This window comes from Pecten maximus, chromosome 7 (genome assembly GCF_902652985.1).
Source record: "Pecten maximus chromosome 7, xPecMax1.1, whole genome shotgun sequence".
Classification (NCBI taxonomy): Eukaryota; Metazoa; Mollusca; class Bivalvia; order Pectinida; family Pectinidae; genus Pecten; species Pecten maximus.
Window position 1 is genome coordinate 6,288,854 of NC_047021.1, and position 13,011 is coordinate 6,301,864.

General features: G+C 37.2%; 2 protein-coding genes across 2 annotated transcripts in view; both read left to right on the forward strand.

The window, feature by feature from the left end:
- The first annotated feature begins 378 nt into the window (after positions 1 to 378).
- Positions 379 to 9,329, forward strand: LOC117331446 (PI-PLC X domain-containing protein 3-like). The gene is made up of 2 exons (XM_033890160.1): positions 379 to 581; positions 6,264 to 9,329. Exons 1-2 carry the CDS (start codon positions 500 to 502, stop codon positions 7,124 to 7,126), a joined length of 945 nt encoding a protein of 314 aa, XP_033746051.1. The 5' UTR covers positions 379 to 499; the 3' UTR covers positions 7,127 to 9,329.
- A 2,733-nt stretch (positions 9,330 to 12,062) lies between these two features.
- The window catches only part of LOC117331447 (gelsolin-like protein 2), a 41,699-nt gene continuing 40,750 nt past the window's right edge, over positions 12,063 to 13,011 (forward strand). Inside the window, exon 1 of the mRNA XM_033890162.1 lies at positions 12,063 to 12,202. The gene's annotated coding sequence lies outside the window, so the exon portion shown is untranslated. The remainder of the gene's footprint in view (positions 12,203 to 13,011) is intronic.

Below are 13,011 nucleotides of genomic sequence, written 5' to 3' on the forward strand. Positions count from 1 at the left end.
ATCCCAAATTTAGTCGCCTCTTACGATCATGCAATGGGGGCAGCAGGTACAATTCTTACGCCCTACCTGCAGGGCAGGTTACCAATGTAATGTCACCGGTATCAATGTTATGTCACAGAAAGGTGTTGTATTTCGGATACAGAAATATAAAAACAGTTGTCCTAGAGTTATATAATACGTTCTGAAGATGGTTCTCCACTCTCTTATATGATAAGTAAAACTCGACGTTTAAAATGCCCGACGTATTATATAAATGACATCATATGAGTTGTCTTTCTTGGAACATCAATCCAAATACACACACTGTAAAAACAATTACTTCCTTTTATTGATCAAAATTGACCCACATACACTAAACTGTTATCGGTCGTGTTTAGATCACATTCTAAATATAGGAAACATTCCGTTGATATAACTATCCAAACATGGATGGTCTAGCCAGCTTGTCCTGATTTTTACCTGGCCGAGTGAAGGTGTAAACATAACCTATTGATTTACAATGGACACCAGGTACCGGTGTTGGATGGGGGATCTGCCTCCTCCCCTAACTCAAATACCGCTTTCCTGTCTGGCCATCCCAGGTAAGTAATGACCTCTCCCCTCACACCTGTTAGGATACTTCAGGTAGGTACTGGCCCCTATTCTCACACCTGTCAGGATACCTCAGGTAGGTACTGGCCCCTATTCTTACACTTGTCAGGACATGTTATTACTGATACTGATCCCTTCTCGCACACCTGTCTGGTTATCCTAGGTAAGAACTGACTACTCCTTTCACACCTGTCTTGAAATCTTATGCAAGTACTTAATCCCTCCTCTCACACCTGTCAGGATATCCCAGGTAGGTACTGACCCCTCCTCTCACACCTGTCACGATATCCCATGTAGGTACTGACCCCTCCTCTCACACCTGTCACGATATCCCAGGTAGGTACTGACCCCTCCTCTCACACCTGTCACGATATCCCATGTAGGTACTGACCCCTCCTCTCACACCTGTCACGATATCCCAGGTAGGTACTGACCCCTCCTCTCACACCTGCCTTGATTTCCCAGGTAGGTACTGACCCCTCCTCTCACACATGCCTTTGTAGCCAAGGTAAGAATTGACCTCTCCTATCAAACATCCATTGATATCCCAGGTAAGAATTGACCCCTACTTTCACACCTGCCTTTGTTTTCCCATGTAAGTACTGGCCCTCTTCTTACATCTGTCCGGACATGTTAGTACTGATATCGATCCCTCCTCTCACACCTGCCTGGTTATCCTAGGTAAGTATTGCGCCCACCTGTCACACCTGCCATAATATCTCAAGTAGGTACTGACCCCTCCCCTCACATCTGCCTTGATATCTCAAGTAGATACTGACCGCTCCTCTCACAATTGCCTTGATATCTCAGGTAGGTTCTGCCCCCCTTCTCTCACACCTGCCTTGATATCCCAAGTAGGTACATGTACAATGAGTATCTACCAGTTTTGAAGAAGACCATAGCAGAATTTACCATTTTATTAACATTAAGCAAGTCTTTGAGAAAAAGGAGATGTTTTTTTTTCAATTTGCTGTGATAAAGCTTGTCCCCATACTTCAAATCCGTAATTCAAAACACATACAACTTAAGTGTCAAATAAAGACATTTTTGTCTCAATATTAAGAGTGAAATCTTTCATTTTTCTTTTTAAATGATAATATGATTTTCTTCCTTGGCAAGCCAAAGTATCTAATGCTGCAGTGAATCTGCCATTAAAGTTAAAAATCAGGCCAAGGTAACAAAACTTATCGACAATTTCTATTGAGTCAACTTTCAGAGAGTAGCATTCTTTTCCTTTTCCTAAAAACAACAATTTTTGTTTTATCTGTGTTTATTTTTAAGTTCCATTTAAGAGTATAGGTCTGTAAACTGTCAAGCATATTTTGGAGGTCGGTAACGTCCTCTGAAAACAAGACTGTATCATCTGCATCTCTTACCTGTCGTCGAGGTCTTCTGTAGGCATTCACCTCTCTGACCCATCACAAGTTGTGTTTCCGGTTCCGGTTCGTTTTGGTAGCAGTCTAAGCAGAAATCAATGTTCATGTTTTCCCATAATTTGTTAGTGCTGATTTGAACTGGTTATATTAATGGCTGCACCACTTTCTCAGATAAACTGTTCCAATGGTTCACTATTCTTTGTGAACATGACAGTTTTCTTATATTTATTCTACAGTGTTCTTTGGTAAGTTGTTTTGAATGACCCCTGGTTGTGTCTTCCTCTAGCTTTTCAAAACAGTTTATCTTTGTCATATATATCCAGATCAGTGAGAATTCTGTAGACCTCGATCGTATCCATTCTGTGTATGTCTGTATTGAAGTGATGGAAATCCAAGGTGGGCAAGCCTTTCTTGATAGCTGTTATTCCTAATTGGGTCTTTTTTTTTTTTTTATTAATGACCGACTATACTGGTGAGGCATATTCCGAATGTGGTCGTACCAGTGATTTATACAAGTTTTGGACTGTTGTTTTAGTCATGTGCCGGAAAGTTCTCTTGATGTCTCCTAACATTCTGTTTGCTTTTTTGATTGACATTTGGATGTGCGCCGAGATTATTATCCACCATGGCGCCCAGATCTTTCTCTTCAGTAATTTCATCGATTTGTTTGGTGATTCCTGATGACTCCATAGTGAAGGTATTGCTCACTGACGGACCTAGGTGCATATATTTGCATTTTGAAGGGTTGAACAGAAGTTACCAATTGTTTGACCATTGAATCAAGATGTATCACGTTGGAACACTTCCTCGTATCCTGCTAATTTTCTTAATAGCCTTTCATGGGGGACTGAATCAAAAGCTTTTTAAAAAGTCAAGGTACAACACATCACCATTGTTTTTCTTACCCAACTCCTCTGTCCAGGTATTGGTGACATTGATAAGTTGAGTTACACATGAATAACTCTCCTAAAACCGTGTTGGTGTTTGGTAAAGAGGTTGTTTGATTCCATATGTTCCATGATGTTATCACTCAAACATTTTCTCCGTAATTTAGCAGGTAATTGATGTTAGGCTAATAGAGCGGTATTTTTGTGCAAGATCCCTTTTTTATGAAAGAAGTTGACATTAGCTACTTTCCATAATTTTGGAACTTTTTGTTTGTCAAGTGATTTCTGAAAGTGAGTGGTTTGGTGCAGAATTCCTTGTTTTCTTTTAGTAATTTCGGGTGGAGGTTATCTGGATCTTGTGCCTTACTTGTTTTCGAATGGTCTAATTAGTCTAGTAGTTTCTCTTTTTTCTTCTTTATTTGAGATTCTGTCAGGTTTTCGTGTCTACGAGTGAAATTTGGAATGTTACTATAAGATCCTCGGTCGTGAAAACACTTTGTTAAATTCTTCTAATTTCTCTTGGTCGTCTGTGAGTATGGTTTCAGTTTCGTTTTCAAGGCTCTCTATATTGTCTTTGATTTTTGTTTTGGACTTTACATATCTCCAGAAAGATCTTGGGTCTGTTTTGATGTTTTCTTCCAGCTGAGTTTCATATTCGGCCTTGGTCTCCTTACTTCATTGAATTTGTTGTTGTTGTATATCATATTGTCTCCCGTTGTGGTCACTTCAACAGTGAGTATATTTTTTCCATCGCGTTATTTCCTCTTTATAGCTATACGGGCACTGTCATTTATCCATGGTGTTGTAAAGTTTTTGTTGGATACGTTACACACTGGTATATTTTCTTTGATTTTTTTTTGCTTGAGTATAGCGATTCCAAACTTCGTCAACAGATTCATTTTCATTTGTTGACCATGGTAGCCTTTTTTTATGTTGACTGATGTTGTCATAGTTGCCTTTACCAAAGTTTAGTTTCGGGGCTGTCTCGGCTTGATGACAGTACAGTTGTATTAGGAATGTTATAATCACATGATCACTAGTTCTAGTGGTGCATTTACCTCAAGCTTGTTGATTATGTTGATTTCGTTTGTTAACAGTAGATCCAGAGTTGATGGTGTATCCTGTTCTCTCATCCTTGTAGGCTCGGTGATGTGTTGTCGTAAGAAATTGACCCGTACCACTTCTAAGAATTTTGATTCTAGGTGATCTTCACTAACGGTTGTTGTTTATTCTTTCCAATTAATTTATTTAAAGTTGAAATTACCAATACTTATAATATGAGAGTAGCTGTAATTTTTGTAGGTTGATAGATAGAACCTTTTTCTACGTCAGAGATTGCGGTGTTTGGTGAATTGGTGTTTCTATAGATACACTGAAATAGTAGACACAGTTTTTGAGTTTGATTTCCACCGAGATATATTCTATGTTTTCAACAGTATAAGGTTTTACTTCTGATGCACTAAGGGTATCACTGATATAGATGTAGATGCCTCGTCCTTTATAGCCCTCTATTTCTTTGCTGTATAACTTGTAGTTGGGAATGTTATATTCTGATAGTTGTGGGTTGCAGTTCGTTCTATTTTTTGGCAACATTTCGGTGATGGCGATTATATCGTAGTTTTCTCTCCCTGTCATAGCGTCAAGATCAACTTTGTTGTTTTATAGGCTATCTGTGTTGGTATAAAAAACTTTTATTTTGTTGTTTATGTTACGCGTTTGGTTAAAACTATCCATATCTACAGAGTTAAAACATTTAAAAACTTTTTCAATATACTGGATCGGAGGTGTTTGCTTGAACGGCATTTACTTGTAACAGCTCGGATTGAGAAGCAGGGCGCTCTCTATTTCTCAGCTACTGGGGGTATAAGCAGTTCTGTCCATGATTGTTGTTTTATCAAAGTCGTCATTGTATATCCTTGTTGGTTCATCCTCGTCGCTACCTGATAGGTTTGATGTCATATATGTTGTTTTTTTCCACCACTGGTCTGTGTGGTTTCTCATTTGTTGTCCTTATCTCTTGTCTTCTTTTGTTTGTCTCCCTTTGTTTGGGTTTATTGTCCTTTACAATTTTTACCCATCTTAATTGTCTTGGTGACTGTTAAGGAATGTTGCATTGTCTAGGATCATTTTCCTTTGGCTCTTGCTATCAAGGGTGATTTTTGGGGGTCTCATTTTGTGTACCGCAGGATTTCCTAGTCTGATTGCATTGTTACTACAACATCCTTTATTCCAATGGAGTCGCTCAGTACTTTGAATATTGTAGTATCTTCTTGTTTCCTTTCCTTACTTGATGTTATTGATGGTTCAAGTTAGTTGGAAGAGTATCAAATATAATGCCCAGCTTTTCTGGTCCTCTCTCTCTCTCTCTCTCTCTCTCTCTCTCTCTCTCTCTCTCTCTCTCTCTCTCTCTCTCTCTCTCTCTCTCTCTCTCTCTCTGACTTCTGCTCTGACTTCTGCTCTGATTTCCTCGACTAAGTTGTCTTTGCTATTTTTGGTGACCTCTTCTAGGATATGTTCTTTCATCCCTTGAACTTTCCTTTTTACTTAACTTCGCTCTCCAGAACACGTGACCATTATATCCTTCACGCTTGCGTTGCTTGGCGACGCTGATCCTTCATTGGGTCCCACTAGAGGCATTGCAAAAATGGAAATAATCTAGGTTCTTGTCTATGGAGGGATTCGATCGTCACACCCCTTCTTCAGAACTTGCTACCCTCCCAAAGTTCAGCACATTAAAGGCCAAACGTGTATAGGAACGCTACTAAATAGCCCCATTTTTACCGGAGACCGGAACAATGGCGTCCGTTGCCTTTTGACGTCACAATTGCGTTCATAAGGCAGTTTTAAGTGTTTTTGACAATATGCTTTCAGGGGTAGAATGTGTGTTGGTCATACCATGTCTACACTTTCCACGAAGCAGGTCAAACAATTTTATATGCACGGATACCAGATTAACTCATGTGACAGCTGCTGACACTCCTGTTAACTTTATATATGGTGGCTCCATATAGAGTGTTTACTGGTATCTTCTACAACCTACCGTGGCACCATAATTGATGATAATTATGCCCTCGGGGTCCTGGCTTGAATCGAGTTATGTACGGTGATTTAAAAAAAAAATGTGTATGTAGGGTATAGATAAAATGTAAACAGAAGTGTTTTTTAGTTTGTCCTTTGTAGCAGCCATTTTTTGTATGCTTGAGAACGTGCATGTCTCGTTCGAGGGTGTGCGGCAGTGAGTATGTGTAGGGTTTATAACAACGATTTCGATAGGTGACTTTCGTTGGATAAATGTAGAGATACAGAGGTATACATATATCTGTGTATATTTTGTGTAGAATGATCAAGACAACATAGGTTCATTAGGTTGGTATGTGAAATACAACTTATGATGTCTGTTTTACTGCAGGGAGCCACGATTCGGGAGCCTATGGACTTGACAAGTCAGCCGGGGTGTCCGTAGACGAACCGAAATCGATCAGTGTCCTGGGGTCACTCTGTTGTGGGGCTGGACTCTCGCTCATCAGTCGATGGTCAGTTACGCAAGATATTTCACTCCTACAACAGCTTGAGGCTGGCGTCCGTTACCTTGACCTTCGTGTGTGCGTCAAACCGGAAACAGCTGACGCCCATTTTCTACACGGACTGTATGGCTCGAAGGTAATGACTGCTTTAAAGGAGGTCAAAGAATTCTTGAACAAAAATCCGAAAGAAGTCGTATTATTGGATTTTAATCATTTCCACAATATGGATGCTATTTGCCATAAGCAATTGTTGACAGATCTTAAACGTTTATTTGGAACTTTACTTGTGCCTGTCAATGTCAATTTGTCACCTTGGCAGATGACATTGGAAAATATTTGGAAGACACCGATGCGCGTCATCATCTTTTATAGCGACAAATCAAGTGCAAATATGAACGAATTTTGGCCAAGTTTTGCCATTCCATCCCCGTGGCCGAACACTAGTGACCCCCGTGTTTTAATAGAGTTCCTAGAGAGGAATTACAACGGAAATCACCGTGACAACAATGGGGGTTTTTACATATGGCAAGGGGTCCTCACCCCCGGAACAGGAACCATATTGTCCCATCTGTGTGGGAGTCTAAAGGACAGTGTTGCTCCCCGGGCATCACGAGCCTTCTTAGAGTGGTTGGCGAATAAGAAGCCCGGCCCCCAGGGCATAAACATCTGTCTCGGGGACTTTGTTCATCTTCATGACTTCATCCCGTCCGTCTTGAGATTGAACAACAAACTATCACATCGGAAATAAGTGGACATGTGTGAATGTCACAGAGAGTGTCCCTGTGTGAAATATACAAATGTGTATCTCCTATGAATGACCTATATATACTATAAATCGTATTTTATTCTACATATTGAATTGCATGCATGACAAAACAGATGAGTACAAAGAAACGGAAAGATAGAAACTGTATCGGCGGTGGTGTAATGGTCTATATAGCCGAAGATATTCATTTCCGACGTCCCTAAGATCTAGAATTTAATGGGAAATAATACAGGGTTGGATTAATATAGGGTGAATTAATATGGTGGGCAATTGATATTGGGGTGAATTGATATGTGGTGAATTAATATGGGTCGAATTGATATTGGGGTGAATTGATTTGTGATGAATTAATATGGGTTGAAATAAATTGTACTGATTACTCCTGTCTTATATGCACAATATACCGTCCTAAAGGATCCAATTTTGGGACAATTTCCAAACCTCTATAGAAATAGCTATTAACTATTGTTGTAATATGATCATACTTGGCGATATCAATATTGATCTCTTAAAAGTTAGAAATCTTTGACAAAATGATTTTGTTCTTCTTTTTAATTTTACTAATGTTATAAACGAGCCTACCCGTATAACTGTAAACACGTTAATGACCCATTTTTTGTAAGCGACACTGTTCACGTATTGGAATCTTCTGTTATACCTGATGACGGAAGTGACCACTGTGCTACTCATATTGCTATTAAATTACCACATAAAAGTGCGAATTCATAAAAACGCGATTTGTGGGTATATAAAGATGCTCATTTTGACCAGTTTGATGATTTGATTAGGAATTTTTCATGGAGGGAAGATTTTGAAATTTGTGATGTAGATGAAGCTTGTGATATATTTAATTCATCCTTTCTCGAGTCTGTTAGTCGTTGCATACCAATAAAAAACAATAACTATTTGAAAGAATGATAAACCTAGGTTCAATTCAGAATTGCGAAGGGAAATTAAAAAAAGGGATAGAATACACAAACAAGTTCGTAGACTTAATCGTCCAAACGGACATCCTGAAATTAAACCACCAAAGAAACAAAGTAAATAACACGAAAAAGTATGTAAAAACATCATTCTTTCAAAATATTAATGGTAGCATTGGTAATTCTTCAGTGAATGACTCTAAATTGGAAGCTTATGCATCGACTCATTGGTAAAACAGCTAAATCTGAATTAATTCCCTCATTATATGATAGTGACACAGGTAAGTTAGTTTATGCTAATAAAGATTTACTCAACAAGGTTTTTTTTTATATTCTATTGCTAATAATGTTGATGAGTCTACTAAAATTCCAATCCTTTATACAGACATCAGTCCGGTTTTGTTTCGGGTCATTCAACTGTTACACAATATATCATAACATTTGTTTATCTCTACAAAACAAACAACAAACCTGTATGGTATGTTTTGACATTTAAAAAGCTTTTTTCATAGAGTTTGGCATGGCGGTTTAATGATGAAAGTTAAAGCATATGGTTTTAAAGGCATATTTTTAATTGGTTGAAAGATTACCTAAGTGGTAGAAATCAAATTGTACAGGATACATCATCGCTAGCATATTCTTCAATAACAGTGCAGATATTGAAAATTACATGAACCATGATTAAGCCGTTTTTGAGTTTTGGTCGAAGAAATGGAATGAACATTATTTTAATCCGAATAAAACAGACGTAGTTATTTTTAATGGTTCTCTAGAACAACTTGATATTCGGTTTGATTTTTGACAATACCACAGTGACAAAGAGTGTTATACATCAATACTTAGGGGTAACTTTAAACAAAAATGGAAAATAGGAAACATATATCTAATATTGTCAGATCAGCCTCTAAGCATTTGTCTGTGTTACGAAAATCGAAATTTACTGTTAAAAAGAAATTTTATATTGTATATATTTATATATATATATATATATATTCTATATATTGTATTCATTAGACCTATTTAAGGACATGCTAGTAATGTATGGAATGGCTATACCGTGGTAGATATGGATAAGATAAATAGTAATAGGTTTGTCTTTATTTGTTAGCAGACAGGCCTTGTATGATGAAACTTGTTGGAAAAACTTTAAGCCAGACGAAAACGGTAAAAGTCGTATTGTTGTACAAAATGCATAATAAGCTAGCACCTTCTTACTTATGACAATAGTAGATATGATTTAGAATAGTAAAGAGTATGTGTTACCTAAGTGTTGATGTGTTTTATATGAAAAGTCTTTTATACCCAGTACTCTGAAAATGTGGAATTCGCTAGATTTATCTACCAGAACTAAGGAATCGGTACAAAAATAGTGTTTGTAGGAAAGGCAAACCTGTATCTAAACTGTATGTTGGCAATAGAAAAGTTGATATTATACATATACTAGACTAAGGCACGGCTGTAGACCGTCAAATGCAGATCTCTTCAAATGTACCTTAGTATTATCACCAGAGTGTAATTGTTCATATCCATTAGATAAAAAAACATTTTTATTACTAAACAAATGTCTATATGTGATATAACTGTTGATTTAAATGTTTTGTTGAATGGTTCTATTAATCTCAGCCGGGATAATAATGATAAATACGATTATTTGTACAAGAATACATTACAGGTAAGTTTGGTTTGGATTTTTTTTTTTTTTTTTAACGTCCTATTAACAGCCAGGGTAATTTATGGACGTGTCTGGTTTTGGAGGTGGGGAAAGCCTGAGTACCCGGAGAGAGAGAAAACACTGACCTACGGTCAGTACCTGGCCACTGCCCCACGTTGGTTTCGTACTCGCAACCCAGAGGTGGAGGGCTAGGGACACCTTAACCACTCGGCCACCGCGAACCCCGAATGAATATATTAAGAATACCAATCGTATTTCATAAAATGTTATAATTAGCTAATAATTGTAAATACCAAATGATATTTATAGTCAAATTAATGGTGATTAATTTGCAATTTACATATAACTATTTATGCAATATATACTTAATGATACATATTCTTTGTATTCACTTTATTAAGTACTACATACAACTAATTTAAATCTATGCCATACTGTGGTCGTGTTATTTATATATATCAACTAATTTAACTCTATGCCATACTATGATCGTGTTATTTATGTATATGTTATATCAAATGAATAACTAGTACTGATATAGAAAGGATTGTGTATCTACATGAGAGCATGATAATGTTAAGTTGTTTGTTCTATCTATACGTATATATATATTCAATTTTCACATAAATGATGCCATGTATTTACGAACGTATAATTGTTTAATTAAAGAGGACGTTACTAAGTTTTATGACTTGTGCCCAATTTCATTTGAATTTTTCAAATAAAATATTTTTATACTAAGAGATGGAAGGGGCAGGAAGGAAATCGGTCTGTTACAATGATAAAGACAAGTACAATAGATGACGTGGAACATTGGATCATGCGGTATAATGGAAAACAGAAACTTAGTAAATCTTTTAGAATGATAATGAAATTCTGTAGATTTGAAAAAAAAAAGAAAGAAGTATTTTCATCATTTGTAAGCTCATAATTCCCGAGTAAATCAGCTGTGATATGATGGGTAATAGCGTTCAATATTAGTAAACGAAGCTAGGAGAAAAAAGTCAACAATATCATTAATAATGTTCTTTAATTGCATTTGCTTCCATACACGTAACACAGAAGACTATTAATAAGATTTTTCCGGTACAAATAAAAGTTAAGGGAACTACACTCCATCCTAAATCTAGTGTGGTGTATACCTGACCTAGACTAGTACCGCTGTAGTAAAAATTGGAAGTTTGTGATTGGGTTTGCGAAGATGGGTTTTAAGCTGATTCATTGAGAAGTAGTTCTTGATATGGTCTGACAAAGGGAGACCGATGACCGACGGTAGAAAGGATTTAACAAAGGCTAAAGACTCGTATGCTCAACTGGTTGAACCTTTATCTATAAAACATGTACATAACTTTATTTGTTTGTACATACAACCAGTGTTCTAACTTGTGTATAATCGTATGAACATGTACCTAATATTTACATCTACGTATATATCGTATATATACATGTACCTGATGTTATTGGTGACAGTAGTCAGGCTACCCCTCCCATTGACACACGAAGGGTACACTGTGATAACCGGTCTACAGAACGTCTTTACAGCTTCCGATCCCGTCTCATCTGGGATACAGAAGGTTTTCTGGCTTTATCGCCCATGGCTCTGTGTTATTTTGAGGCAAGGTTGCCATGTAGTAGCTGGTGTCTATCCCATCTTCTTGTACAAAGTAAAAGGAGTTTGATTATATATCAAAGGTCACGCGTTCCTGCTAGTTTTCACTGATCGTTCTGTTGACTTGAAGCTATTCAATACGTAAATATAGTGAAGTGTTTGTGTATGTCCCAATATCACAGAACAGTTTATAATCGGTACATGACAACCATCTCCGGATAAATCGGCCACATTTATATTACGGTGTCCGTTTGCGTACCAAAATGAACATAAATGTTTCAGTTCAGGTTTTGCACATAATTGAATGTGATTTATTATTTTAAGTATTCTTTATGATAACAAATGATTCAGTGTTGGCGAAGAGAAGATTTCCGTATCACCCATACATGTATAAGGCAGTACTGTGGCCCATAGACTGTAGAAAGCGTTAGTTACACGGGGACAGTTTATTAACCTCTAACCCTAAACATTAATGTCCTTGGTCATAGTCTTAAAGGGTTTGTTTTATTTAGATGACGCATACTGACTACTCAACAACTAAACCACATCTAGTCAAAAATCAAAGCAGCCCAGAAACAGGCTCCTCATTCTTCGTTATTTTATTATATACGAAAATGAGCTGTTTCCGTCTCAGCCTAATGCTGAGACATCGAATGCACGTGTCTATATTAATAAAGTACCGCTGTTAAAACAGCATCGAGCAGCAGAGGCTTGATCGAGACCCGGATGTTTCTGTTTTTGCATGCGAATCTCCAAATTTGGCACAGAAGGCGGAAGTGAGATAATAAGAGAAAGTTTCACAAACAGTCCCGGCTGAGGTTGAACAGAGAGAGAAGGGAAGGCAGACAGACCGGGTAAGTACATTTAGTGGATAAATAACATCACTATATACTGATTACGTAGGATTTACATATTGGTTAAAAACTTTTCTTTTAAAGAAAATATGATCAATTACATGTAATGTCTCACTAATATCAATGTTTACACGCTAGTCAATATGCCACGCCCTGTATTGTACCGGTAACGTCTAGTGCTATTGTCTATCTAATAACACAAACTCCTTAAATCTATTGTGGATGCTTATACAATTGAATTCGTGCTATGACAATTCTGCTTTTTGATATGTCTAATTCTCAAACGAAAATCATTTTTTCTAAAAATTGAATTTTTTTTTAATGATAATTGCATTGCTTACTTATTTCCGTTTTTGATTGTTGATATTTTGAAAACGTGTTTCGGGAAGATTTGCGGAAAGATTTGCAACGATGCAAATATGTTTAAGCAAAGGACTGAAAGACAAAACTTCAGACCAAAAATATATTAGAAGAATAACGAATGATTCTAAAAATAGTTTCCGCTAGACGCGGCCTTGATGTTTTGGAATGAGTGTTATTTACTTGAAACAAGCTAGCACCGAACGGTTAACCCATCTGTAGTTACAGTCGACCGAGGAGCTACACAGACTGACCTTTGACCTCTGAGTAAACCGTAATGAAAAGTAGTTTGTGCATTGCGATAACGGGTGGCAATCTACCTAACCCCTAAACATCGTAATTATTTTCCCGGGGCATCTTCACAGACAGTAAATATTCTATAATTAGATAATTTGTAGCTAACGCACGTGAGAGAGTATGTTATGTACGTGTGTGTGAACGAACGAGCG